This window comes from Crocuta crocuta, unplaced genomic scaffold (assembly GCF_008692635.1).
Source record: "Crocuta crocuta isolate KB4526 unplaced genomic scaffold, BGI_CrCroc_1.0 scaffold273, whole genome shotgun sequence".
NCBI classification, from domain to species: Eukaryota; Metazoa; Chordata; class Mammalia; order Carnivora; family Hyaenidae; genus Crocuta; species Crocuta crocuta.
In genome coordinates this window covers 1,262,264-1,288,973 of record NW_027529425.1, presented here as the reverse complement: position 1 = coordinate 1,288,973, position 26,710 = coordinate 1,262,264, and the positions used below count along the sequence as shown (strand labels likewise).

The following is a 26,710-nucleotide window of genomic DNA, read 5'->3' as shown; positions in this document are numbered from 1 at the left end:
ACAGAACAAATTGTAAACAGGTAGCAAACTGGGGGACCTGTGTTCAACCACATCAACAATTATAGTAAACATAAAAGAAACACTCCAAATAAAACTGACAGATTGTCAGACTGAATAAAGAATGACCCAACTATATCTAAAAGAGGCACACTTTAAATACAGAAACACAGGTGAACATTCAAAAGACACACAGTGAAAACACTAATCATAAGAAAGCTGGATATGTTAATATCAGATATAATAGAATTCAAGAAGGTATTATCATAGATACAGAAGGCTATTTTATAATGATAAAATGGTCAGTTAATCAAGGTTAGTAAATCTTATAATGTGTAACCATGTTACAGATATGACATGTTAATATACATAAGATTTATAATTTTAAGTTTATTAATATATTATGAACCTAATATCAGGGCTTCCAAAATCACAAGGTAAAAACTGACAGAACTAAGTTGTTTTTTTGTTTTTTTTTTAAATTTATTTCTAGGAGAGAGAGAGAGACAGCGTGAGCAGGGGAGGGTCAGAGAGAGAGGGAGACACAGACTCCGAAACGGGCTTCAGGCTCTGAGCTAGCAGTCAGCACAGAGCCCGACGCGGGGCTGGAACCCACGAACCGCGAGATCATGACCTAAGCGAAAGTCGGACGCTTAACCGACTAAGCCACCCAGGCGCCCCAAGAACTAAGTTTTTAAGAAGAACAATCTGGGGCACCTGGGTGGCTCAGATAGTTAAGCATCTGACTTCGGCTCAGGTCATGATCTTGTGGTTCGTGGGTTTGAACCCTGCATCGGGCTCTGTGCTGACAGCTCACAGCCTAGAGCCTGCTTCGGAGTCTGTGTTTCCCCCTCTCTCTGCCCATCCCCTGCTCACGCTCTGTCTCTCTCTCTCAAAAATAAAAATAAACATTTAAAAAATAAAAAAGATGCTTAAAAAAAAGAACAATCCACAATTTTATAATTAGAAATTTTAATACTCCATTCTCAGCAGTTGATAGAACATCTAGACAGCAAATATTAAATATATAGAAGAGTGAACAACACCTTGAGTGAACAATCTACCATCTTGAATCAATTGGCATATATAGAATACTTTATAGAACACACAAGGAACACACGGCAACTTCAGAGTGCACATCCCCTTCAAGTGCACATGGGATGTCCAAGTTACATTGTACATTGGGCCTTAGAGCAAGGCTCAGTAAATTTACAGAACTGAAAATATTTTCTACTACGTTTAATGAAAGTGGAGATCAATAAAAATAAGATAGGAAATTCACCAAATATTTGGAAATTAAATGCCATACCTCTAACTAACCCAAGTCAAAAAATTTAAAGGAAAATGTATTGAAATAATATGTTCTTTTTTCTTTTTTTAATGTTTTATTTACTTCTAGAGAGAGAGAGAGAGAGCGTGAGCAGGGGAGGGTCAGAGAGAGAGGGAGACACAGAATCTAAAGCAGGCTCCAGGCTCTGAGCTAGCTGTCAGCACAGAGCCTGATGCAGGGCTTGAACGCACGAACCATGAAATCATGACTTGAGCCGAAGTTGGATGCTTAACCGACTGAGACACCCAGGCACCCCTGAAATAATATGTTCTTTGACAAAAGTGGGATTAGTCTAGATATCAATAACATAATAGGGGGAAAAGTCTCAACTTCCTAGAAATTAAGAAAAACCACTGTTAAATAACCAAAGAGAAAATAAATAAAAGTAGAAATTGGAAAACAGTTTTGTCTGTATAATAATGAAAATGCAACATATCCCAACTGTGGGATACAACTAAAGCAACATATGGACAGAAATCTCTTGCATTTAATTATCTAACATTAGAAAAGAAGGCTGAAGGGTGCCTGGTGACTCAGTTGGTTGAGCATCTGACTCTTGATTTCTGCTCAGTTCATGCTCACAGATTTGTGGGATCGAGCCCTGTGTCAGGCTCTGCACTGATAGAGTGGAGCCTGCTTATGTTTCTCTCTCTCTCCTCTCACTGCCCCTCCCCCTCTTGTGCACACGCTTTCTCTCTCAAAATAAAGAAACANAACCGCGAGATCATGACCTAAGCGAAAGTCGGACGCCCAGCCGACTAAGCCACCCAGGCGCCCCTCATCATCTCAGTTTCCATTGACAGACTAAAAGTGGAAGCAAATTTAAACACAAAAGAAAACATATAATAAAGAGAAGAAATTTAAAAATACAAAGCAGATACACAATAAAGAAAATCAACAAAGGCAAAGGTTGGTACTTTGTGTATGGCTACTTTTACAAAACAAAGCAAAACGAAGGAAAACTGAAGAACACACAAGAATTATATGTAGGGATTGGAGGGAATGAAGTTAATGGAGCAGGGATAGAATGCCACCTTTACTGCATTTTGTTTTGATTTTTGAGTCACTCAAAAAGTTTTACTATCCATCCAGTACTATTCCAAGCCATATTGGATCCTGAAGCAAAAAGAAACATATATGCCCCTATATACACTTATCGGAATACCTTCCCATGCTTTGAACCAGATTGGGAAAGTTAATAAAATCTCCCTAATTAAGAAAAAATGACTATATGGGCGCCTGGCTGGCTCAGTCAGTAGAGCGTTTTGAGTTTGAGCCCCTCAGTAGGCATCAAGTTTACTTAAAAGATGATGATGATGATAGATAGATAGATAGATAGATAGATAGATAGATAGATAGATAACGAAAAAAATATGACAACCTGTACAAAGTGGGATGTGATGGCTTCATGTCCCAGGAACCATGAGCTGATTGGAAATAATTGTTCTCAGTGCATAACAATCCTAGTTTATAAAACAAGCAAACAACAGTTTGTTTTATCTAAAATTCTAGTATTTTGTTTTTCATGGATTTTTTTGCATTAATTTTGATTTAGAAAATATTGCATTAAAACATTATTTGTCTTGATTACTGAGGGTTTTGTTTTTTTTTTTGGTGCCCTCTTAAATTTTGCATCCAAAGTGATTGTTTGATTTGCCTCACCCTGATCCTGCCCTGAACACATTAGATGGGATCATCTGGAGCTGGGGGAGCTGGAATGGAGGAGATTTAGTGATTTTCATCATGGCCAAGGAAAGCAAAGACTGTGGACATATTTATTTAAAGACTCATGGGGCACCTGGGTGGCTCAGTTGGTGGGGCATCCGAATTCATCTCAAGTCATGATCTCACAGCTGGTGAGTTCCAGCCCCGAGTTGGGCTCTCTGCTGTCAGCATGGAGCCTGCTTTGATTTCTGTCTCCGTCTCTCTGTCTCTGCCCCTCCTCAGCTCATGCTTTCTCTCTGTCTCAAAAATAAATAAAAATATCAAAACAAAAAAAAACTCATTAAAAGATGTAAAGATATGGGTAGGTTTTAGGAAATTCTAAAACTTGGTGTGTGTGTGTGTGTGTGTGTTTATCTCAGAATCACAGGTTGGTGTTACTGGGCAGTTTGGGTTTTCATCTTTGTGACTGAAGAAATCAACAGAGACATCCATGGGTTACCCAATCTTACTCTAGGATTTTCCATTTGGAGCTCTGAAGGCTTCTTCTCAGGGGCACTTCAGGGGACCACATGCCTCCTGATAGGGTTCAAACACCCAATATCCAACTACAGTTGCTGAGCTCACATTCCTGTCCCTGCTCTAATTGGGGACCTCAGTTGGCCCTGTCCATGCCCATGGCAAGATTGCTGCGACTATATAGATTTCCTCAGGTGAGTGATTTAAAAGCTCATTTTCATTTTACCACCCTTTACCTACCAACTTGAACAACCTCCTTGCAGTTTCAACCCAAAGTCACAGTGCAGCCCCCCTCAAAGCATAATGGAGCACCCAGGCATTCCTCCACATTCAGCAAACATTTTCCCAGGACCCCGTTTCCGTAAGTACAATGAGGAAAATAATTGCACTTACTTCACAGAGTTATTATGTGGATGCTGTAAATTAATTCATGTAAAGCACATGAAATGGTCCCTGGCACACAGGGTGAGGTCTGGGAGGGTCCAAACACAGAAGCTTCTGTCCCTGTGGAGTTGGGATATGTCACACTGCTGCTAGTGTGGATGTATTCACCAATTTGGAAGCTCTCCGAATCCATACTCTTGGGGTTTTATGGGGGTTTCCTCACAGAGGTATGATCAATTATTAACTCCATTTCCAGCCCCTTTCCCCTCTCTGAAGAAATGAGAGGCAGGACTGAAAATTCCAAGCTTCTCATCATGGCCTTGGTCTTCCTGGTGACCATGGCCCATCCAGGAGCCCCCTAAGAGCCCACCCAGAGTCACTTCAATAGATCAAAAGATGCTCCCAGTGCTCTTACCATTAGGAATTTATAAGCGTTTTTTTCTTTTAAGTTGATTTATTTTGAGAGAGACTGAATGTGTGAGCTGGGTGTGAGGGGGAAGCAGAGAGATAGAGAGAAAGAGAGAATCCCAAGCAGGCTCCGTGCTGTCAGCGTAGAGTCTGACGTGGGGCTTGAATCCATCAACCATGAGACCTGAGCCAAAATCAAGAGTAGGACATTTAACCAACAGAGCTACCCAGGCACCCCAGGAATTTACAAAGGTGTTAAGAGTCCTGTGTCAGGGATGAGGTCAAAAACAAATATTAGAGGGACACCTAGGTGACTCAGTCGATTAAGTGTCCAACTTTGGCTCAGGTCATGATCTCATGGTTCATCAGTTCGAGCCCCATGTGGGGCTCTGGGCTGACAGTTTAGAGCCTGGAGCTTGCTTTGGATTCTGTGTCTCCCTCTTTCTCTGCTTTTACCCTGCTCACATTCTGTCTCTCTCTCTCTCTCTCAAAAATAAAATAAATATAAAAAAATTTTTTAATATAAAACCCCAAATATTAGAATAAGAGATACTCCTGACACTATTATCATTCAGGGAATTACAAAGGTTTTATGAGCTCTGTGCCAGGAGCTGGGTGGCAGAGACCAATGTATGTATTTTCTGTCACCTCACACCAGGAGGGTCCAGTCTGAGGAATGGCAGAGAGTCTGGATGAGGTTTTTGTTAAAGTTGCACATAATGCAATGAGATTCTCTCAGATTTCACAAGAGAAATAACATAATGTGTAGGCCAACATAGACGGGAAGTGGCTGGCAGGAACTATATAAGGGAGTCTGAACCCCAGAAAACTTGGTTTAAAGGTAGACACAGTGTGTTCTGCCTAGTCCTAGAGATGAATTAAAATGGAAACAAAAAGCAGAAACAGGGACACAAGTCCTACCAATGCAAGAGACAGTAGGAAAACTGAGTTCCCAAGCCTTATCCAAGGACCTAATGGAGGAGGGGAACTAGGATATTAACATCCCTAAGTTAATTTATAATGTTAGCATGCTACCAGTATAAGTAGTTTTATTTCTGCAGCTGTATTTATGAATTCTATAACTCATGTAAAAAAATAAATAAGCAGGGGCGGCTGGGTGGCTCAGTTGGTTAAGCATCCAACTCTTGATTTTGGCTCAAGTCATGATGTCAGGCTCAGGTAATGATCTCAAGGATTGTGAGTTCAAACCCTGCATCACGATCTGTGCTGTCAGCACGGCGGAGCCTCCTTGGAATTCCCTCTCTCTCTCTCTCTGCCCCTTCCCCGCTTGCATGTGTTCATATGCTCTCTAAATAAATAAATAAATAAACTAAAAAAAAAAAAAAGAAGTAGAAGGGGAGAACAATGAGGAGGGGGAGAAGAAGAAACCAAAAATCATGGTGAATTCATTTTTAATTTGGGAGTAGAGAAATATTTCTAACGATGTCTCAAAATCCAAAATCCAAAGTCTATACCCCAAGAGGAAAACATTCAAGCACAATTTCAGACAGTTCAGTCAGAAAATGCAAATGCAATTGTAAAAAGAAATGCAATGGAATAAATTTAAAGATTGAATTGGCTTTGTTGAATGATTCATGAATTGGGCAGCATCCTATCCAGCACTAGAATGGAACTCCAGAGGGCTACAGAAGAAAAGGTTTGTATTTTTATTCATTAAAATTTTTTTTAATGTTTATTTTTGAGAGAGAGAGTGGGGGAGGGTCAGAGAGAGAGGGAGACACAGAATCCAAAGAAGGCTCCAGGCTCTGAGCTGTCAGCACAGAGCCCAGCGCAGGGCTCAAACTCACAGACCGCAAGATCATGGTCTGAGCTGAAGCTGGATGTTTAACCGTCTTGATTCACTCAGGTGCTCCCAGAAGGAAAGGTTTTTTTAAAAAGGCAGAGAGAGTGTACAACAAGGAAATCATAGATGGAAAAATAAATCATCTGGCAAGGTAACCTTCCTTTGGGGGACAGTAGAGTCTGTTAGAAGCATTGCTTCATTGGTGCTGACCAGAAAATTCCAGACTGACCAGTTAGGATTGCATTCCTAGGAAATGTCGAAACTGTAATCAGGGCAGTTAAATATTGGCATGGTGTCATGGGTTTGAGACAGGGAAACCGAAGGACTCCATAAAAATCTGGGTTGTTCTGTGTGTGTGTGTGTGTGTGTGTGTGTGTGTGTGTGTGTGTGTTTCCTGCTTCTATTCTTATTAGGACCTGCACCCCCACCCCACTCTACACACTTCTCAGAATGTCCTCCCTGGATTTTAAAAATGTTGTTTGTTTGTTTGTTTGTTTGTTTGTTTTTGAGGGGGTGGGGGAAGGGGAGAGAGAGAGGAAGAGAGAGAATCCCAAGCAGGGTCCATGCTGTCAGCGCACAGCCCAGACTCAGGGTTCCATCTCGCCAACAGTGAGATTATGACCTGAGCTGAAATCAAGAGTCAGATGTTCAACCCACTGAGCCCCCCAGACACGCCTAGAATGTCCTCCTTGTAAGAGACAAGGAATTCATGATTTCTTTAACATCTAAGCAAGGACCAGGTAAGAATGACCAGAGGAAGAGAATGGTAGAGAACACACAGCCAGGGACCCCCTTGGTAGAGAATGCCTCTACCACTGTAGAGGCTGCTTTTAGGAAAACAGGCTTGAGTGATGGAGTGTGGAAAGGGCCCACAGCAGTTCCTTGGCTGAATACAGACAGGCCCATTGGGTGACCCAAAATATCCATAGGCCCTAACTGACCAATGGGTTAATTACATCCAGGCACAGTTACCAAAAAAGGGTAGAATTCCATACCTAGCCATACCTCCTCACCTTCCCTGTTTTAAAAACAGCCCCCACTCATTGCCTCGAGGCAGACAGCCTCTCCTCTGCTATCCTGCCTGCCCCTCCCTTAAAGTATGTTCCATAAACTTCTATTGCCTTTCTTCTGCCTCAGGTGAATTCTTTCCCCATCCAGGCCCTTGGCTTCCACCTGATCCTTGCCCCACATTTGGAGACCCCCATTCGACCAGATTTAGACACCACAGCCATCCTATGCACATTCTGGACCATGGCACTAGACATCTCCATGCCAACACCCCCTCGTTCCAAGGAATAACACCTGGCCCCTTGTCTTTGCTCTAACCGGTTCCTGGATAACTGAGGGGACACGTGCACCAGACCACTGTCCTCAGTAAAAACCCCAGACTGCAAACAAAGATGAGACTCCCTCCTTTCCTTTCTGAGTATCCTGGACACTGTCTATATATGCACTCTCTCTACACCTTTTATAAACTCTGCTCTTACTTCCTGCTGGCTTACGCTTGATTTCTATCTTACAGCCAGGGACCCCCTTGCCTCATCCTACGGGACCCTCTCTGGGTCCCCAGACCCAGCCCGCAAGCATCACCTTTAACCCAAGCGACTCCATTTGGGGCCTGTTGCTTCCTTTTAACAATTTAAATACTGAAAATTTTAAGTGCTGCTAGGAATTTACCCAAGGGATACAGGAGTGCTGATGCATAGGGGCACATGTACCCCAATGTTCATAGCAGCACTTTCAACAACAGCCAAATCATGGAAAGAGCCTAAGTGTCCATCAATGGATCAAAAAGATGTGGTTTATCTATACCATGGAATACTACATGGCAATGAGAAAGAATGAAATCTGGCCATTTGTAGCAACGTGGATGGAACTTGAGGGTGTTATGCTGAGCGAAATAAGTCAGGCAGAGAAAGACAGATACCATATGTTTTTACTTGTGGGTGGATTAGGAGGAACTTAATGGAGGATGAAGCGGGAGAAGAAGGGGAAAAATAGTGGGGGAGAGGGAGGGAGGCAAACCATGAGAGGCTCTTGAATGCTGAGAACAAACTGAGGGCTGATGGGGGTGAGGGAGAGGGGAAGGGGGGTGATGAGCATGGAGGAGGGCACTTGTTGGTATGAGCACTGCGTGTTATATGGAAACCAACTTCACAATAAAGTATGAAAGAAAAAAATGAAAATTTTAAGTGCATTTGTAAGAAAATAAATGCATGTTACAACTATGCTGAATTTCCTCTTCTGGCCATCATGCAGTTAGTAAGACTGGACTCACTGAACTTATGTAAAAAACTATAAAACTAGACAGAACAAGGGCACCTACCTGGGTGGCTCAGTCGGTTGAGCATCTGACTTTGGCTCAGGTCATGGTCTCACAGTTTGTGAGTTTGAGCCCCATATCGAGCTCTGTGCTGGCTGCATGAAGCCTGCTCGGGATTCTCTGTCCCCCACTCTCTTTGCCCCTCCTCTGCTCACACTCTCTCTCTCAAAAATAAATAAACATTTAAAAAAATAGACAATATATGAAAAACATGTTTTCAGACTGGAGAAAACAGGCAGTACAGACCTGTGATCCCTGAGAAAAAGGCACCTTTTATGCCACAGTGCAGGGGAGGAAAAGTCCAAACAGACCACAGCAGGCTCTCTGAGATGAGAAGACAGATATTTGAGTTCAGGGAGGCAGAGGCAGCTGGGTTTGGGTAGCAGAATCTAGGAAGCCAGAAGCTACACAGAGAAAATGCTCTAGAAATTTCCATAAAGTGTCCTCTTAAGTCTGTTTCTAGTAGAATCAATGACAGGCAAAGAACGAAAGGAAACAGTAAGTGAATAATTCTCAGAGTTCACACAGAGCTGGGAGATGTTCATGTCCTAAGTGACATCACTGAGTCTGAGGACTCTCACGTGAGGCATTCAGAAGCGCTCCTGGAAGTATAATGCCTCAGTAAAAGTATTAAACTAGCCCTGAGGGACTTCAAAGTTTGCTCAAGCTTTCAGGCCAAAGGCACATTCTTCTTGGGGTGACTCATCTTTACAAAGCTTCAGAACAAGGCTTGAAAGACTCAAGCCAATCAGAAAGTAATCTGAAGTGTCTTAAAGGGAAAAAAAAATTATGCTAGTAAAATATATATATAACATAACATTTAACTTTTTAATCATTTTTTTAAANGAGCCCGATGCGGGGCTCGAACCCACGAACCACGAGATCATGACCTAAGCGAAAGTCGGACGCTTAACCAACTAAGCCACCCAGGCGCCCCTCTAATCACTTTTTAAAATTAATTTTTTCCCATTTTTAAATTTATTTTAGAGAGAGAGTGAGAGCAAGGGGAGAGGGGCAGAGAGACAGAGAGAATCCCAAGCAGGCTCCACAATCAGTGCAGAGCCTGACACAGGGCTCAATCCCATGGCCCTGGGATCATGACTGGAGCCGAAGTCAAGAGTCGGGCACTCAGCTGATGCAGCCACTCAGGTGCCCCTAACTTTTTAATCATTTTGAAGTGGCATTAAGTACATTCACATTGTCTGCAACTATCACCACTGTCCTTCCCAAGCTGAAACTCTGTACCCATTAAACATCAACTCTGTTTGCCCCTCCCCTCAGCCCTTCTACTTTCTGTCTCTATGAATTGGACTACTCCAGGTACCTCCATAAGTGGACTCATACAATATTTGTCCTTGTGTGTCAGGCCTTTTTCACTCAGCATGATGTCCTCAAGGTTTTTCCATGTTGTAGCATTTGTCAGAATTTCCTTCCTCTTTAAGGCTGAAAAATATTCCATTGTATGGATATTTGTTTCTCCATTCATCTGCCCAGGACACTTGGCTTGCTTCTGCCTTGTGGCTGTTGTGAATAAATCTATTATGAACATGGGTGTACAAATATGTTTGAATCACTGATTTCTTAAGGGCATGTTACAGAAGATCGATTTCTGGATCATATGGTTCCAGTGTTTTGATTGATTGATTGACTGATAGAGAGAGAGAGACAGAGCATGAGCAGGGGAGGGGTAGAGAGAGGGAGACACAGAATCCGAAGCAGGCTCCAGGCTCTGAGGCTGTCAGCACAGAGCCTGATGCAGGGCTTGAACCCACAAACCATGAGGTCATGACCCGAGCCGAAGTCGGATGCCTAACCGACTGAGCCACCAAGGCGCCCCAGTTCCAGCCTTTTTTAAAGAAAACAACAGAGGCACCTGGGTGGCTCAGTTAAGCGTCCGACCTTGGTTCAGGTGGTGATCTCACGGTCTATGGGTTCCAGCCCGTGTTGGGCTCTGTGCTGACAGCCTGGAGCCTGCTTTGGACTCTGTGTCTCCCTCTTTCTTTGCTCCTTCCCTGCTCGCACTCTGTCTCTGTCAAAAATAAATAAATATTTAAAAAATAAATAAAAAGATGGTTACTCCACATTACTAACACAAGAGGAGCTTTTAAAAATATACAATTTGGGGACGCCTGGAAAGCTCAGTTAAGCTTCAGACTCTTGACTTCAGCTCCGGTCATGGTCTCACAGTTTGTGGAACGAGCTTGGCATCTGGCTCTGCACTGACAGCATGAAGCCTGCTTGGGATTCTCTCTCCCTGCCCCTCCCTCCTCTCAAAATAAATTTATAAAACATTTTTTTTTTAAAACCCACGCAATGGCACAAGGGTCCATCCTAACGGATTCTGGTTCAATTGCTGTGGAAGGGGAAGGTCTTAGCGCCAGAGTTTTCAAACCCTCCTGGTGATTAGAGATTCCGAAATGCTGGTCTGGGCGGGAACCGGTTGGGGCGGGGCCTGAAAGTCACGTGCCCAGACGGGCTGCTGCGGCAGTTGATTGGCCCCGACCAGGGGTGCGTGAGACGGAGGCCCTTCTCTATTAAACGGACCAGAGAGTCGCGAAGCCTCCGCGCTTCCTAGAAGGGACGCTGACAGAGAAGCTGGGCTCCCTGCGCAAGAGTAAGGGCCGGCGAGTGGCGCGGGTTTCTTCCGCATTCGCGCCCTCAAGTAGGGGCTTAGCGGAGGGGTGCAGGTCCATCACAGGTCCGGTCCGGAACCTGGAGAGGAAAGCCCGCCATGGGGGCTGCCGCAGGTGGACACTGAGGACTTCCTGGAGGAGGTGGCGCCGCGGAGGGTCGGAGGCGGCGAGCAGGTCTGAGGAGAGGAGCTAGTGTGATAGGAGGGGTGTGTGGGGCGGCGGAGCCACGATGGCCACGCCACGGAAAGTGACAGGGCTTGAGAGACAGTCCTCAGCCCCCGCCTTCGGAACAGGGCGCAGGGCACTTAAGGGAGCGTCTTCCTGAAGATGTCAACTTGTGAATATTTTCCGTGGCGTCAGTTTTTCAGCATTAAGAAAGAACACGTCTGATGAACACTGGTTAACAGTGTGGTTCGGTTCGGTTCGGTTATAGGGCGGAAAGGAGATGTGATTGAACGTTTCAGGAGTTCACATTGTTGGCAAGTGGTGTTTTAGATTCTGACTTCCACATGCACAATGTTCACGGAAAACGGGATAGTTTAGATAATGAGAGGGTTGAGGTCCCTTCCCCAGTCTTGAACCCATCAGCCAGGACATTTCTTTGGAGTGCCTCCTTGCTTAAAAGGCAGAGCAGAGGGTCTTCAAGCAGTGTTTTTAGGGAACTGAATGGTGTGAGGGAATGTTCTTAAAAATGCACTTAGAGAAAGCAGCGTTCAACGGTGGTCAGAGAAGCAGAAAAAAAGAATGAAAATCGTATCCCAGTAACTATTGTTACTCAAGTAACAACAGTGAGTTTATAATGGTAAAGAAAAACCACAGTGGAGGCCACAATTTGGTTATATCCTAGGCCAACCACCCATGGCTGTGGAATCAAAACTTGAACTGCCCTAATTTCCCCAAAGTGCAGACTCTCCTGCAGAATTTAAGCTTTCTTCATGTCATGGTGATCTTATAGCTTCCTAGCCAATCAGCTGCAGATGAGTAAACTTGTACAGTGCTTCTATTCTAAATTTTTTTCAATGTTTTTATTTATTTCTGAGAGAGAGACAGAAAGAGAGACAGAATCTGAAGCAGCAGAATCCGAAGCAGATTCCAGGCTCAGAGCTGTGTCAGCACAGAGCCCGACTTGGGGCTTGAATCCACGAACCTGAGATCATGACCTGAGTGGAAGTCGGATGCTTAACCGACTGAGCCACCCAGGTGCTGCGTGTGTTTCTATTCTAAAAGGGTTGTAAGTTTCTAGTAAACAGACTAGAAAACAAAGCTACTTCTTCATCTCATGCATAGGGGGTGGAAAAATAATTTTCTTTCTCAGTCCTTAGCTGAGACTCCTGCAATAAAAGATTAAGAGAAAAACAGACAAGTCTATTCACATGTATACTACATGTATGTGTGGGAAATACGGAAAAATGAGTAACTCCTGGAGTGGCTTAGAATTCAGGCCTAAATACCATCTTTTTAAAAACAATTTATTTTTGAGAGAGAGAACAAGGGAGGAGCAGAGAGAGAGAGGGAGACAGAATCCCAAGCAGGCTCCGCACTGTGAGCACAGAGCCAGACGCGGGGCTCAAACTCACTAAACTATGAGATCATGACCTGAGCAGAAATCAAGAGTCTGACACTAAACTGACTGAGCCACCCAGGCGCCCCCCTAAATACTATCTTAATAGGAAAGGAGAGGATATAGGCCTCTTAGAGGAGAGTAAGAGGTTTTTAGGAAAGGTGAGTGGACCCGTAGAAGAGTAGACAGAAGGTCCAATAGTCTATGACAAAGTTTGGGTGTTGTGTCAACGTCTAGTCTCCTCACCTGTGACAAAAGTCTTATCTTCCCTGGTTGGTGAAACTCCCTGGGAAGGGAATTTATGACAATTGAGTTCTTTTTGGAAGATCTGTCTTTAGGGATAGATGGGGGGGTTCAGAGAAGGCCTATCTCTGTGTTTGCCTCCTTTCAAATGCCTGCAGGTTGAAAGAATCATGGGGTGGCATCTTCTCCCCCTCATGTGCTTTATGAACTGAGCAGTGACTGCTGAGAGCTCTTGGCTTCTTCACACTTTTGGTTGAGAAGTCTCCTTGTTTGCCGTTTGTTTTTCCCTCAAGAAAATATTCATATCAAGTAAAGCTCTCTGAATATTCTTTTGACAGGGATTACCTCTGTGTATATAATATGTAGCCTGAGATCTCGAATTGCCCTAACATCGTATTTACACTCTCTGAGCTGAGTCTGTGTGAGATGGAGAAATAAATGAAGACCACCCTCCCCACCCACCCCCTAAAATGAGAATGAGCAAAGGGTCTTAATTGAGAGCCTACCATAGCAAGGAAGGGAGCCACTGTCATGTGTTTAGCAGAGACTCAAGAAGGCAGGCAGGGGAAAGGCGGGGGTGGGGGGAAGTTTGGATGTACCCAGTCTGAAGGTTGTTGGCTCGGGAAAGCTGGAGGCAGGTTAAATAAGTAGAAGTAGAATATCCCATGTGGTTGGGGAGAGGAGTGTGTCTGGCTTCTCTGTTGGTCCTCAGTTGGAGGAAGGAAGTAAAAATTCAAGATAAGCTGACAGTTATTGACCAAATCAGGATTTGGAGCTGATAGCTACACTGGCTATGGTTTAAGTTCTGGGCTGATTGCTGCAGGGTATGAGTCAGAGTTCTTTTTTCATCTATGGTCTTGTCCCTTTGTGTATTTGGTCTTTCAGTGAGAATATATAGAATATATTCTATATATATTCTGTGTATATTCTACAGAATATATTCCAGAGAGAAGGGGAGGGTGGGGCCCTTAGGTAAAGCTTTGGTGATTGATCTAAGTTCAGAAATTCCTAAAAAGACTCTCCTAGCAGCTCCTTTCATGTTATCACCCATTTCAAAACCAATCACATGACTGTGTATTAGCAGAGGTTTGTTGGCCTTGTTGGACTTCCCTGTCCCAGGGCTGCCTGGTGAGAGAGCTTTAAGTTCAGATTGGCCTTACTCATGATCATTCTTCTCTTTTAGTCTAGGCTGATGGCAGCAATCCTTTCCCATCTCGGAGACCAGGATGTGGAAGCTGTATTCCTGACAGCTAGGTGGAAGGTGAGCTGGGCTCCTCCTCCCTTTCCTTGGGATAGTCCCTGCGGCCCAGCAATGGCCTTGACTCCTTTGTTCATGCTGAGCCATCTTTATTAATTTGGGGACTTTTCCTTCTTGGAAGGTATGATGTAAAGAGCTTGAACTCTGGGTTCAGGTTCAAATCCAGGCTTTGTTTTAATTGTGTTACCTGCAGCTAGTTGCATAGCTCTCTGGGCCTCAGTTTAATTATCTGTAAATGGGACAATGATAGTTCCTATCACAAGGAGTTCTGAGGATTAAGTGAGGCACTTATGAAAATAAGTAAGTAATACTTCCCATAGTATCTGGTTAGATTTTAAGCACTTTGCAAGTTTTAGCTACTGTTGCCATAGTCATTGATTGTTTCTGTCAGTTGATTGTTTCTGTCAGTGAGAGATACTGTGTTCCTTCTGTCAGTGAGTGATACTGTGTACCTACTGTGTACCAGATAGTATTCTTTGTGCTAGGAGATAAACTCTACCTGAAGGAGTTTACAGTCTTTTTGGAGCCCAGAGTTCAAGCTCTTTTTTTTTTTTTTTAATTTTAATGTTTTATTTATTTCTGAGAGAGAGATAGAGACAGCGTGAGCAGGGGAGGGTCAGAGAGAGAGGGAGACACAGAATCTGAAGACGGGCTCCAGGCTCTGAGCTAGCTGTCAGCACAGAGCCTTATGCGGGGCTCAAACCCACGAACTGTGAGATCATGACCTGAGCCGAAGTCGGAAACTTTACCTACTGAGCCACCTAGGTGCCCTTGTTTTTGGAAAAGTAGATATGTAAACAGATTCTTCCAATATTGGGATAAATTCTTTTTTTTTTAATTTTTTCTAATGTTTTATTTATTTCTAGGAGAGAGAGAGACAGCATGAGCAGGGGAGGGTCAGAGAGAGAGGGAGTCACAGACTCTGAAACAGGCTCCAGGCTCTGAGCTGGCAGTCAGCACAGAGCCCGACGCGGGGCTCGAACCCACGAACCGCGAGATCATGACCTGAGCGAAAGTCGGACGCTTAACCGACTAAGCCACCCGGGCACCCCAGTATTGGGATAAATTCTTATCCGCCAGTATTAAGGAAAAAACAGCAGCTTAGTTACTGAGTTTGTAACATTATAGAGATTATAAAAAGTTGAATTTAGAGGCTCCTGGGTGGCTCCGTCACTTAAGCGTCTGATTCTTGATTTCGGCTCAGGTCATGATCTGAGTTCATGAGAATGAGCCCATTGTGTCAGGCTCTTTGCTGATGGCTCAGAGTCTAGAGCCTGCTTCCGATTCTGGGTCTCCATCTCTTTCTGCCCCTCCCCCACTTGTGCTCTGTCTCTCTCTCAAAAATAAACATTAAAAAAAAATTTCTCCTAAGTTGAGTTTAGGGACACCTGGGTGGCTCAGTCAGTTAAGCATCTGGCTCTTGATTTCGGCTCAGGTCATGATCTCATGGTTCGTGAGATGGAGCCCCACATCAGACTCTGTGCTGTCAGTGCTTGAGATTCTCTCTCTCCCTCTGCCCCACCCCCACAGTCACTGTCTTTCAAAACAAATAAATAAACATTTTTTTAAAAAGTTGAGTTTAAAGCTAAGGAGACATGTTAGGACACCATTGCAACAATTTTGAAAGAACAGTGGGACAGGAAGGAGGTGATTTGAGTTCATGCAGTTTGATCATATTGCTCCAGCACGTCTGCATTTTCTGAGGAATCACAAAGCTCTGCCTGCTTTTCCGGCTTCATGGCCAGTGTGCCCTGACCACCAGAGAGTCTGGAGTGCTCTTCTGTTCTTTCACCTCTTTGCACAACCTGTTCTCTCCTTCACAGGCAAACTCACCTAGTCACATTTTAAGACTGAATTAAAAACTCTTCTCTGTGAAACCCCCTCGACTTTCTACATTAACTGCATCACTCGGCCCCACATTAGTTGCAGAGGCCTGATGAGGCTTAAACCAGATGGCGGCTTATGGAGTGATGGTAAGTGAGTGTGTAGTTTTTTTCTGGAAGCTGGTCCAGTAAGGGAAGGAGAAAGAGCCAAAACCAGAGGGGAAGGAAGGCACAGGAACATCCTTTTAAAGATAGGCAAGATTTTGACATTTTTGCTGGTGAAGGGGAAGGAGTTAACGAGAAATGAGTGTTTAAGGAAAACATTCATGTGTTTCTCTGCATTCTCCTTTCACGCTGTACTTCACTTCTGACATTAGACATGCTGGGGCTTTTCCACATACATCAGGCACTTCTGTGACACCAGCCCGGTACCCTGCAACGGAGCTCAGTTTTGACACTCTCTGCCAGGGTTAGCATCAGACGCCACAGGTTAAGGACTCAGTCCCACAGACATCAGCCAGTTGCAAGTCCAGCTCTGGTATAAGGAGGGACATTTGGGATGGGTGGTGAGCAAGAGCTTGAAACCATAGTCCTGGAAGTCAGGCTTGGTAAGGAGGAAAGAAGGTCATGTAATTTGGGAGATTCTGGTGTCTGTTTCCCGAGGGGGTCGGGGTGAGTATTTCCTTTTCCTGCACAGACAGCCCCTGATGCTACTCAGTTTGTGCTAAGAGAAGGGAGTGTGGTGGGCAGACACCAGGCCTCTGCTCCAAGAGCTGCCCGAGGTGTGAGGCACCTTCTGTTCTCAGCCCACATGAGTTGAACATATTTGCAAATGGAAACGTCTACCATGTACATTGTACTAAACAGTCTCTGTTTGCCCCCGCTCTGATATAGGCTCCACCTCCCCCACTTTGGTCTGTGCCCTGGGAGGCTGACCTTCACACACTGTCAGTGGGTTCTCTTGCCCTCTGGCTTCCAACTGGCTTTTGGCAATGGGATGGAAGGGGGCGGGGGAGCAGAAACTTGGAAGAAAGTGGTGTCGGGTTTTATTCCCACAGCTCTGTGCCTGTTGGGCTGTGGGATGACCGTGGCCGCAGAGTTCCAGTCTTCTTTTCCAACAACTTTCTGGATTCCAACAACCCCCTTCCTTCCTCCTTCCCCTTCAGAGATATGGGTGATTGTTCCCCATGAGAGCCAGCCTGGCATGCTTCAGCCTGCCTTGTTGGCTTCCATGAAGCCTGTCCCTTCCTTTGCAAATTGTCTGCATGCTGACCTGTCTTCAGTGACCACATGTGAATGCACCATCTCTTTCCTAAGGGAACCAGGGGCCACAATAAATTATTTGTTAGAGGTGGTAGTGTATGGAGTAGGGCAAGCAAACTGGACCTTGTAGTCAAGTTTTACTGGAACACAGCTATGCCCATTCACTTACCTGTTGTCTCTGGCTGCTTTTGTGTGACAGCAGCAGAGCTGAATAATTGCAGCAGAGACCAAACCACCTGAAAGCCTAAAATATTTACCTTTTGGCTTTCTACAGCGTAAGTTTGTCAGGGCGCCCAGGTGGTTCAGTCTGGTTAGGTGTCCGACCCTTGATTTTGGCTCAGGTCATGATCTCCTTGTTTGTGAGGTTGAGCCCGACATGGAGCTCCACACTGACACCATGGGACCTGCTTGGGATTCTCTTTCTCTCCGCCTCTCTCCTACTCATAAATGCACGTGTTTTCTCTCAGAATAAATAAAAAAAGAAAAAGTTTGTCTACTCTGTAGGATAGAGGAAAGAATGAGCTTGGCCAAGTCACTTTACCTCCTCAAGCCTCATTTGTAGAATAATGATAGTTTCACAAAATTATTTTTAAGAATTGAGGCTGGGGGTGCCTGGGTGGCTCAGTTGGTTAAGCATCTGACTCTGGATTTCAGCTCAGGTCATGATCTCACGGTTCCTGAGTTCAAGCCCCATGTTGGGCTCTGTGCTGACAGCACGGAGCCTGCTTGGGGTCCCCCCTCTCTCTTGCTCCCTGTCCCTCCCCACTTGCTCACTCTGTCTCAAAAATAAATAAACTTAAAAAAAAAAAGAACTGAGGCTATAATTAGTCTCTGTTTTCAGGAGTCGGTGTCGTTTGAGGATGTGGCTATGTACTTCAGCAGAGAGGAGTGGAACAAACTTGACTGGGCTCAGAAGGACCTCTACAGAGATGTGATGCTGGAGAATTACAGGAACATGATCTTGCTGGGTAATGAATGACTTGGCTTGAAGATTTGGCCCTGAGTATCTACACAAGTCCTCAGCCCCTTATTTGCAATTCCAAAATCAGGAAAGCTCTGAAAACCGGAAGTGTTTTCCTAACTCATCTGGCTGCAAGACCCTGCCTGAAGTGTTCAGGTGGTAAAACCTGATCTCTTCCACTGGAAGTTATATATCATCCTTCCTTTTCCCACATGGTCTTCGTGTCTGTATACTTAAGTGTATCAGAAATATAGCGTGTTTGATTAAGGGTACAGCTCCAACCCCTGTTGGGGGTGGTAACATAATAGAAAACATACACACCAAGTCATCTAAAATCCGGGAAAATTCTGAATCCTGAAACATGGCTGGCCTCACAAGGTTTTCAAACAAGGGACTGTGGACAATGAATAGTTTCCTTTTGTTTTAGAGGTCAGAGACGCTCAATCCACTCCCCACCCTAATCCTGCATCTTCTACATCTATAAGACATAGAAGCTGAATAGATTATGGCTGATTTGGATTCCAAAGGTTAGCTTCTTTTTCTCTCGAAAAGCTTTTCTTCTCTCTAGAAGTGAGTTCCTTCTTTGTCTGCAATACCACTGAGTGTCCAGGAAATGATTCCTAGCTGACTTCATTTCTGAACCTCTACTGCTTCCTCACTCTCGGAGTCTCCCTTTGGCTATTCCAATGCAGTTTCCTCCTATGGGCATTTTCTCAACAAACTGCTTTCTTTCTGGGGCCAACTTTGCCACCCACACTGACACTCTTGCCACAGTCTTGACCACCTCTTGTGGGATTATCTACCCACCTCCGGAGTTTCTGATTTTTATTTTCCTTGTGGAAGCATTACAAGAGCAGACTTGAGTACACAGGAAGGTACAGGAAAGTATGACAGGAAGGGGAGGGCATTCAGGGGTAACACTGTTCATATTTTGGAATGTTTCCTCCCGGTTTTTCTCTTTCTGCTTTTAAAAAATGTAGCTGAGCAGGAGCACCTGGGTGACTTAGTCAGTTAAGCGTCTGACTCGTGGTTTCAGCTCAGGTCATGTTCTCATGGTTCATGAGTACGAGTCCCACATCGTGCTCTGTGCTGATGGCATGGAGTCTTTTTAAGATTCTCTCTCTCTCTCTCTCTCTCTCTCTCTCTCTCTTTCTCTCTCTCTTTCTCTCTCTGCCCCTGCACCACTCGCACTGTGTCTCTGTCTCTCTCACAATAAATAAATACACTTAAAAATTTTTTTTAAATGTGGCTGAACATATTCTTTTTATAATTTTGTAATTCCTTTAAATCTTAACATTAAGCATCAGCGTTTTCCCTGTTATTAAAAGCCCCCATAATTAGGGGCGCCTGGGTGGCTCAGTCGGTTGAGTGTCCGACTTCGGCCCAGGTCATGATCTCACGGTTCGTGAGTTCGAGCCCCGTGTCGGGCTCTGTGCTGACAGATAGCTCAGAGCCTGGAGCCTCCTTCAGATTCTGTGTTTCCCTCTCTCTCTGACCCTCCCCCTGCTCATGCTCTCTCTCTCTCAGAAATAAAACATTAAAAAAAATTTTTTTAAAAAGCCCCCATAAATATAGTAAATGATCATAATGTAATTCTGTTATATAGTCTGTAATGTTTAACCGTTATCCCATTTAGGGATACTTAGTTTGGCTTTTGTTGTTGTTGTTGACTTGTTTGTGGATTTGTCATTTTCTATATTATAATATTCTGATGGATGTTTGTGACTGTAAATCCTTATATGAATTTCCGACTATTCCCAAGATCCAGAATTTTGGTGTTAAAGGATATGGGCTCTTAGTCTCTCTGTATTATCGAATGGTTTTCAGTGACAAAGTAGGAAATAAAAATTATCTGCAGGCTTACTGCCAAGAAATTACCCCTGTTAACATGTTGGCTTACTTTTTCCTAGTCTTTTCTTATACTTAATGTACATATGCCCACACATACATGGTTTTTAAAAACAAAATTTGGATCATATTTCATGAGTTTTACATTCTGCTTTAAGATATACAGGAAACATTTTCCTATTTTAATATGCTTTGAACACATGGATTTTTAGTATCTACCTAATACTTTTGCCTTCACTGAATTCACATGTTACACTGTAGCTGTTCCTGTATTGATTTCCACTTTTGCGCTGGTACCACTGTGCTGAACATCTCTGGTACATTAATCTTGTCCTAATTGTTCCTTAGGCTGTGTCTCTAAGATTACCAAATCTAAGAGTGGAATATTGTTGAGAATTTACTGAATCTTTCCTAAAGATTTTTAGAGTTTCAGAAAGATTGTGCTGAATTCTCTTCTCACCAGCCCTTTTGATTATTGTCCTTATCTGTTTGCCACTATAGACCCAAGGGGCTTAAGCTGGGTGCTAGGACCTCTCTCTGTAACTCACTAACCACATCCCATTTACTTCCCTGTGAGTAGGATTTCAGTTTCCCAAACCTGAGGTGATCTGCCTGCTGGAGCAATGGGAAGAGCCATGGATCCTGGATCTACCAAGAACTGGGACTAGGAAGCCTTCCAGTAGTGCTTGTCCAGGTGGGTGAGGAGAGGACCCAGTCCAAGTGGAAAAATCATGAAGGGGCAGGAAAGCACATTAATGTAGCCCCTCATGTGCCCCCCAGAGCCTGAGCCACGTGTTCAACATCTGTTCTCCCACTTATTCATCCCTGCTGCCCTCTGAAGCTTGTAGGTGTGGCCATTGGTCCCATTTTCCAGATGAAGAAACAAAGATTCAGATGTCTGTCACACAGTAGATTGATAGTTGGGATCCAATTTCAAGCCTCTAAAGCTCATGTTCGTTCTACTGTGGTAGAATGCTTTTCTTTTCTNGGGGTGCCCCGGTAGAGTGCTTTTCTAAATCAGCTGGCCTCACAGCTCTTGTGCCAAACCAGATGCTTCTTTCTTCTACGCTCATTACTTATCCTTCCCCTCTGTTTCCTCTGATTCCTTTGCTTTCATCCTTTTTCTCATATTCCCACAGTGTTTCTTGGCATGTCTACTTTTTCCTACTTAAAATGTCCTGATTGCTACTTCTACCTTTTTTTTTCACATTCCTCTGTTCCAGCGTTTCTCAACCTCTGCTCTATTGACATTTTGAGCTACATTATTCTTTTTTTATTTTAATTTTTTAAAAAAATGTTTATTTTTGAGAGAGAGACAGAGTACAAGCAGGGGAGGGACAGAGAGAGAGGAAGACACAGAATCCAAGGCAGGCTGCCGGCTCTGAGCTGTCAGCACAGAGCCCAATGTGGGGCTTGAACCCACAGACCTTGAGATCATGACCTGAGCTGAAGTTGGATGCTTAACCGACTGAGCCACCCAGGCGCCCCGGGCTGGATAGTTTTTTGCTGTGGAGGAGCTGTCCTGTGTGTCGTTGAGTGTTAAGCATACTGGCCTCTACCCATTAGATTTGAGTAGCACCATCCTAGTTGGGATAACCAGAAATGTATTAAGACATTGTCCAGCGTCCCCCAGGAGGCAAAATCACCTCTGATTGAGAACCTCTGCTCTATTCCATTGGCCTTTGTACCTACTTCCCTCTGGTTCCTTTTTTCTTGTGTCTTATGTTCTCCATTTTTAAAAAGTTGTTTCTCTCAGAATTATTAAAAAATACTAAGCTAGAAAGTATAAGAAGTAACCTCTCCTACATTTATGTGACTTTACTAGGTACCAAGGGTAGGTTATTTTTCCATAAGTAGTGATGTATTTACTCAGTTCTCACTTCTCTGACACACACTTGTGCATTTTTTAGTCGTTCAGTTGATTTTGAGAACCCTTTCTGCTGTCAAAGCCGAGAGTCCTGTGGAAATCAGAATTTGGGCCTTGTTAGCCGGACGATATAACTAAGCAAGCACTTTGCGTCATTTAAGTGTCTTCCACACACTCATTTGGCTTCTTTTTTTCCTTCTGTGAGGCGGTGGACAGGTCATTTCTATGTTTTTTTATTTGGATAGGTTCTGAAACCAAATGGAAGATGAAAAAGCCAATTCCAAAGCAGAAGGTCTCTGAAGATTTGGAGTTGTGTAACACATCAGCAGTAAAGCAGAAAACAGCCAAGAGACCTTCAGAAAAGTTACATAAATGTAACGAATTGGTGGACATTTACAGCCTCACCCTCCCCACTATTGGTGATGAATGCAACAAGAACTTCCTTCAAAACCTTCACCTTCTTCAAGATCAGAATGCTCAAGCAGGGAAGAGGCGCGGCCAGCATGATGAGTATGGAAAGCGTTTCAGTCAGAGATCACTGCTTTTGCAGAATAAGCAAATTCCTCCAAACACAAAATCTTACGAATGCAGTGAATGTGGAAGAGTCTTCAGGCGTCAAGCAAATTTTGTTCGACATCAAAGAATTCACACATCAGAGGATCCCTTTGAATGCGACATATGTGGGCAAGCCTTCAAACAGAAGTCCACTCTTGCTGTCCATAAACAGTGTCACCTGCAGAAAAAGCCATATAAATGTCATGACTGTGGAAAATGTTTCCGTCAGATGGCATATCTTATTGAACATAAGAGGATCCACACCAAAGAAAAACCCTATAAATGTAGTGAGTGTGAAAGAACGTTTAGTCAGAATTCAACCCTTATTCGACATCAGCTAATCCATAGTGGAGAAAAACCCCATAAATGTGTTGAATGTGGAAAAGCCTTTGGTCGGCATTCAACCCTCATGAACCATCAACAGATTCACACTAAACAGAACACTCATAAATGCAGTGAATGTGGGGATTGCTTCAGTCGGAGTGTAGACCTCATTCAGCATCAAAGAACCCATACCAAGGAGGAATTCTTTGAATGTAGAGAGTGTGGAAAAACTTTTAGTTTCAAGGCAAATCTTCATCGCCATGAGGTCATTCATACTGGAGAGAGACCCTACAGATGTGACAAATGTGGAAAATCTTTTATTTGGCGTACAAGCTTTATTAAGCATCAGGGTACTCACAGAGAACAGATATCTATGTGATACTAACTGGAAAAAGACCATTTAAAGACCACAACTGGGGGCATCTGTCTGGCTGGCAGTGGAGACTACAACTCTTCATTTCGGGGTTGTGATTTTGAGGCCCACGTTGTGTGTAGAGATAACTCAAAATCTTAAAAAAAAAAAAATAAAGACCAGAACTTACCACTATTGTAGGTATATGAAATTACATTGTTTTAAGAAAATTAATAAACAGGAACTGAAATGGTTTTGCTTTGGGGACCCTTTTTCTGTAGCTAACCTTCTTGCTGTGTTAAGAATGACTTAATAAGGGGCACCTGGGTGGCTCAGTCGGTTGGGTGTCCGACTTCGGCTCAGGTCATGATCTCATGGTTTGTGGGTTCGAGCCCCACGTCGGGCTCTGTGCTGACAGCTCAGAGCCTGGAGCCTGCTTCAGATTCCGTATCTCCCTCTCTCTCTCTGACCCTCCCCTGCTCACGCTGTCTCTCTCTCTCTCAGAAATAAATAAAACATTAAAGAAATTTTTTTTAAAAAGAATGACTTAATAAAACATGTAATAAGCTGTTGTGTCCACTCTCCCTTGAGCCCGTCTCCCCAGCCATACTTTCATTCCCTTAAGTCAAGTTAAGGCAAAAGGGAGGCATAAAAACTCAGTGGTTCCCTAAGCTGGAGACCATTTAATGGATTATGAATGATTTAAGAATGCTTTTCTTATTTCTCAATAAAACTGGAGGAAAAAGAAGTTTTTAATTCAAAAAAAAAAAAAAAGGTGTAAACAAATGCCTTTCCTTGGGTTCATATGGAAAAGTTACCTGATATTACATTGACTTTTTAAAAGCAAAGTTAAGGTCTACTGACAAGTAACTAATGAGATACCAAGAATTACTAAAATGTATCCACACACTAAAATTAGTGTGCCACTAGATTCTACTGAGAGTTCTAAGTCAAGTGTTAACAGAAACTGTCGGTGCCCCTGCCCTCTGCTTACTCCCTCTGTTGGGCTTCATCTGACTTGCACTGTGTGTCTCTTGGTCCTCTGGCTTTTTCTAAAGCCACGAAAAGGCCACTGCTCCATAGGGCAACTAGCACATTTTGAGAGCAGGCCTCGACTAAAACTTGATGGGAATTTGACAAATATGATATTCTCCCTTTAGGGGGAATATCTCGGAAGCATGTGTTTTACATGGTTTTCAGTTTTCCCATAGGATTATGCATTTATTTACCTTGGAAGCACCTGGTCAGCCATCTTCCCTGCTGTCTCTTCTATGCTCCCCTCCCAGTGTTTCAATACTTCTTCTCCCCACGAATAAGTTGCTTGAGCTCAAAAAGTGTCAGCTCTAGTCCTTGGGGAGCCAAATCCCTTTCTCCAGTTATTCCAAGCACACTCTTACGTTCAGGTTATATAAGTGGAGCTGACCTTACAACTTCCCTACAGCTCACAAGACAAAAACTCCATTTGAAATTCTAAAAAAAAATTTTTAATGTTTCATTTATTTCTAGGAGAGAAAGAGAGACAGCGTGAGCAGGGGAGGGTCAGAGAGAGAGGGAGTCACAGACTGAAACAGGCTCCAGGCTCTGAGCTGGCAGTCAGCACAGAGCCCGACGCGGGGCTCGAACCCACCAACCGCGAGATCATGACCTAAGCGAAAGTCGGATGCTTAACCGACTAAGCCACCCAGGCGCCCCTCCATTTGAAATTCTAATATCCGAAACACCATCCTAAGTTGCATTACAAATCGCTGCCATTTAGACCCTCTCCTATAAATCCTCACTAGTTTCTTCTTGATTCTATTTTCTTGCTCCTACCAATTCCATGACTTCTTACGGAACATATAAAAACAAAGATCTATTAAGAAAGGAAGTGGCACCTCAGAAAATTAAGGAATCTGAAGACTTGGAGGAGGAATATAATAAGTGATAGATTGTATATTGGCTTCAAAAAGCAGTAATTTTGTAGTGGCCAGCATGGATTGGCTAGAAGCGCCTAAACAAAATTAAGAAGTTGAGACTTCTAACTGAGGGGGAAATAAGCCTGCGAGAGAAAAGTCCACCTTAAAACAACCTTGGGAGATGAGGACCTATGAAAAAGTGCATCCCTCCACTGCTAAGTAGAAGCCATAAAACTCCCAAATAAATAAATTAATCAATTAATTTTAAAAAGTATAAGTATAGGGTGCCTGGGTGGCTCAGTTGGTTGAGCGCCCGACTTTGGCTCAGGTCACGATCTCACGGTTTGTGGGTTCTAGCCCCGCGTCGGGCTCTGTGCTGACAGCTAGCTCAGAGCCTGGAGCCTGTTTCAGATTCTGTGTCTTCTTGTCTCTCTGACCCTCCCCTACTCATATTTCACTCTCTCAGAAATAAATAAAACATTTTAAAAAATAAATAAAAGTATAAGTATAAATAAATAAAAATAGATTGATTAAAGAGATAGGGGCACCTGCTGGCTCAGTTGGTGGAGCATGCAACTCTTGATCTCTGGGTTGTGAATTTGAGCCCCATATTGGATGTAGAGATTACTTAAAAATAAAATCTTTAAAGCAAATTTCCTGATGGTAGCTCTCAGTTGTATGGGTGAGAACTGATTTGGAAATCAGCAATCTGGTCCAGGGAGACTGTTACAGGCAGACACTTGGCTGTAAGGACACCTAGAGGTATGCCCTAAATGCTATTCTTGGGCTGTGGCCAACAGCTAAGCCATATAGTCTGGCAAACGGGCCTTGGACAATTAAAAATAATCAAAGTGGGGAGCCCAATTATGATAAGCCCTTTGCTTCCCAGAATAACCCAGAGTGGGTTCTGAAGGTTAACAGATGTTCTAGGCAAACCATTCGAAGTGGCAGTGTGGATGTGTGGGTATCCAAGATGAGTGGCCACGGAGGCTCCCAAGCCATGCTGTGTCAGATCATCCCACATTCCATTGTGACACCTGCTTGGGCATCAGCGGTTGTCAAAGAGTGTCCAGAACTTGCCAGGTTAGCATGGTGGGAAGTGGGTTCACCCCAATGAATGTGCCTAGTAGACAGCCCTGCCGCATGTCCCTCCTAGGAACCTCAAGATGCCAAACAACTCTCTGGTCCCTCACTCTCTGGTGGGGTTAGTGAGGGGCCCAGCCATATGCTGCTGTGGTTCCCACCTCTGAGCCCCAGGAGCTTCCCTTTTAACTCTATGTCTCTGCCCTAGAGACCTCTGAGTCGTGAGCAGGGCACAGGACCTTCCAGAACAGAACTTAGAAATGTTTCAAACAAAGGCAAGCTAAGACAATAGATTTAAATGACCATATCACTCTCTCTGCTAACTCCAGTCAGGAATTCTAACACTTTGTTAGCAAATATCTGGACTTCACGCTTTGTAGGACATAAGATGCTATGTAGATCTATGTGAAGAATGGAAAGATTATTCCCTTCTGTTATGGACTGAATTGTGTCCCCCCAGATTCATACATTGAAGTCCTAACCCCCCAGTGTGACTGTATTTAGAAATAGGGCCTTTATTTTATTTTTTTCTTTAAAGAGAAGTATTTTATTAAAAATAATTCTTTTAAATGCTTTTATTTTTTTCTGAGAGAGAGAAAGACACCAGGAGAGAGCGC

General features: G+C 43.7%; 1 protein-coding gene across 7 annotated transcripts; it reads left to right on the top strand.

Moving 5' to 3' along the window:
* Window positions 1–10,969: 10,969 nt before the first annotated feature.
* Window positions 10,970–23,607, top strand: ZNF789 (zinc finger protein 789). 7 transcript variants are annotated; one of them, XM_077758690.1, is made up of 5 exons: window positions 10,970–11,041; window positions 14,048–14,125; window positions 18,050–18,176; window positions 20,598–20,711; window positions 22,130–23,607. In XM_077758690.1, the coding sequence occupies exons 2-5, from the start codon at window positions 14,057–14,059 to the stop codon at window positions 23,140–23,142; spliced, it is 1,323 nt and encodes a 440-aa protein (XP_077614816.1). In that variant the 5' UTR covers window positions 10,970–11,041; window positions 14,048–14,056; the 3' UTR covers window positions 23,143–23,607. The 7 variants fall into 7 exon arrangements, with proteins under 7 accessions (XP_077614816.1, XP_077614819.1, XP_077614820.1 ...); XM_077758694.1 differs by lacking the exon at window positions 10,970–11,041 and adding an exon at window positions 11,052–11,234 and having other exon boundaries at window positions 14,053–14,125; XM_077758695.1 differs by lacking the exon at window positions 10,970–11,041 and adding an exon at window positions 11,103–11,234.
* Window positions 23,608–26,710: the final 3,103 nt, after the last annotated feature.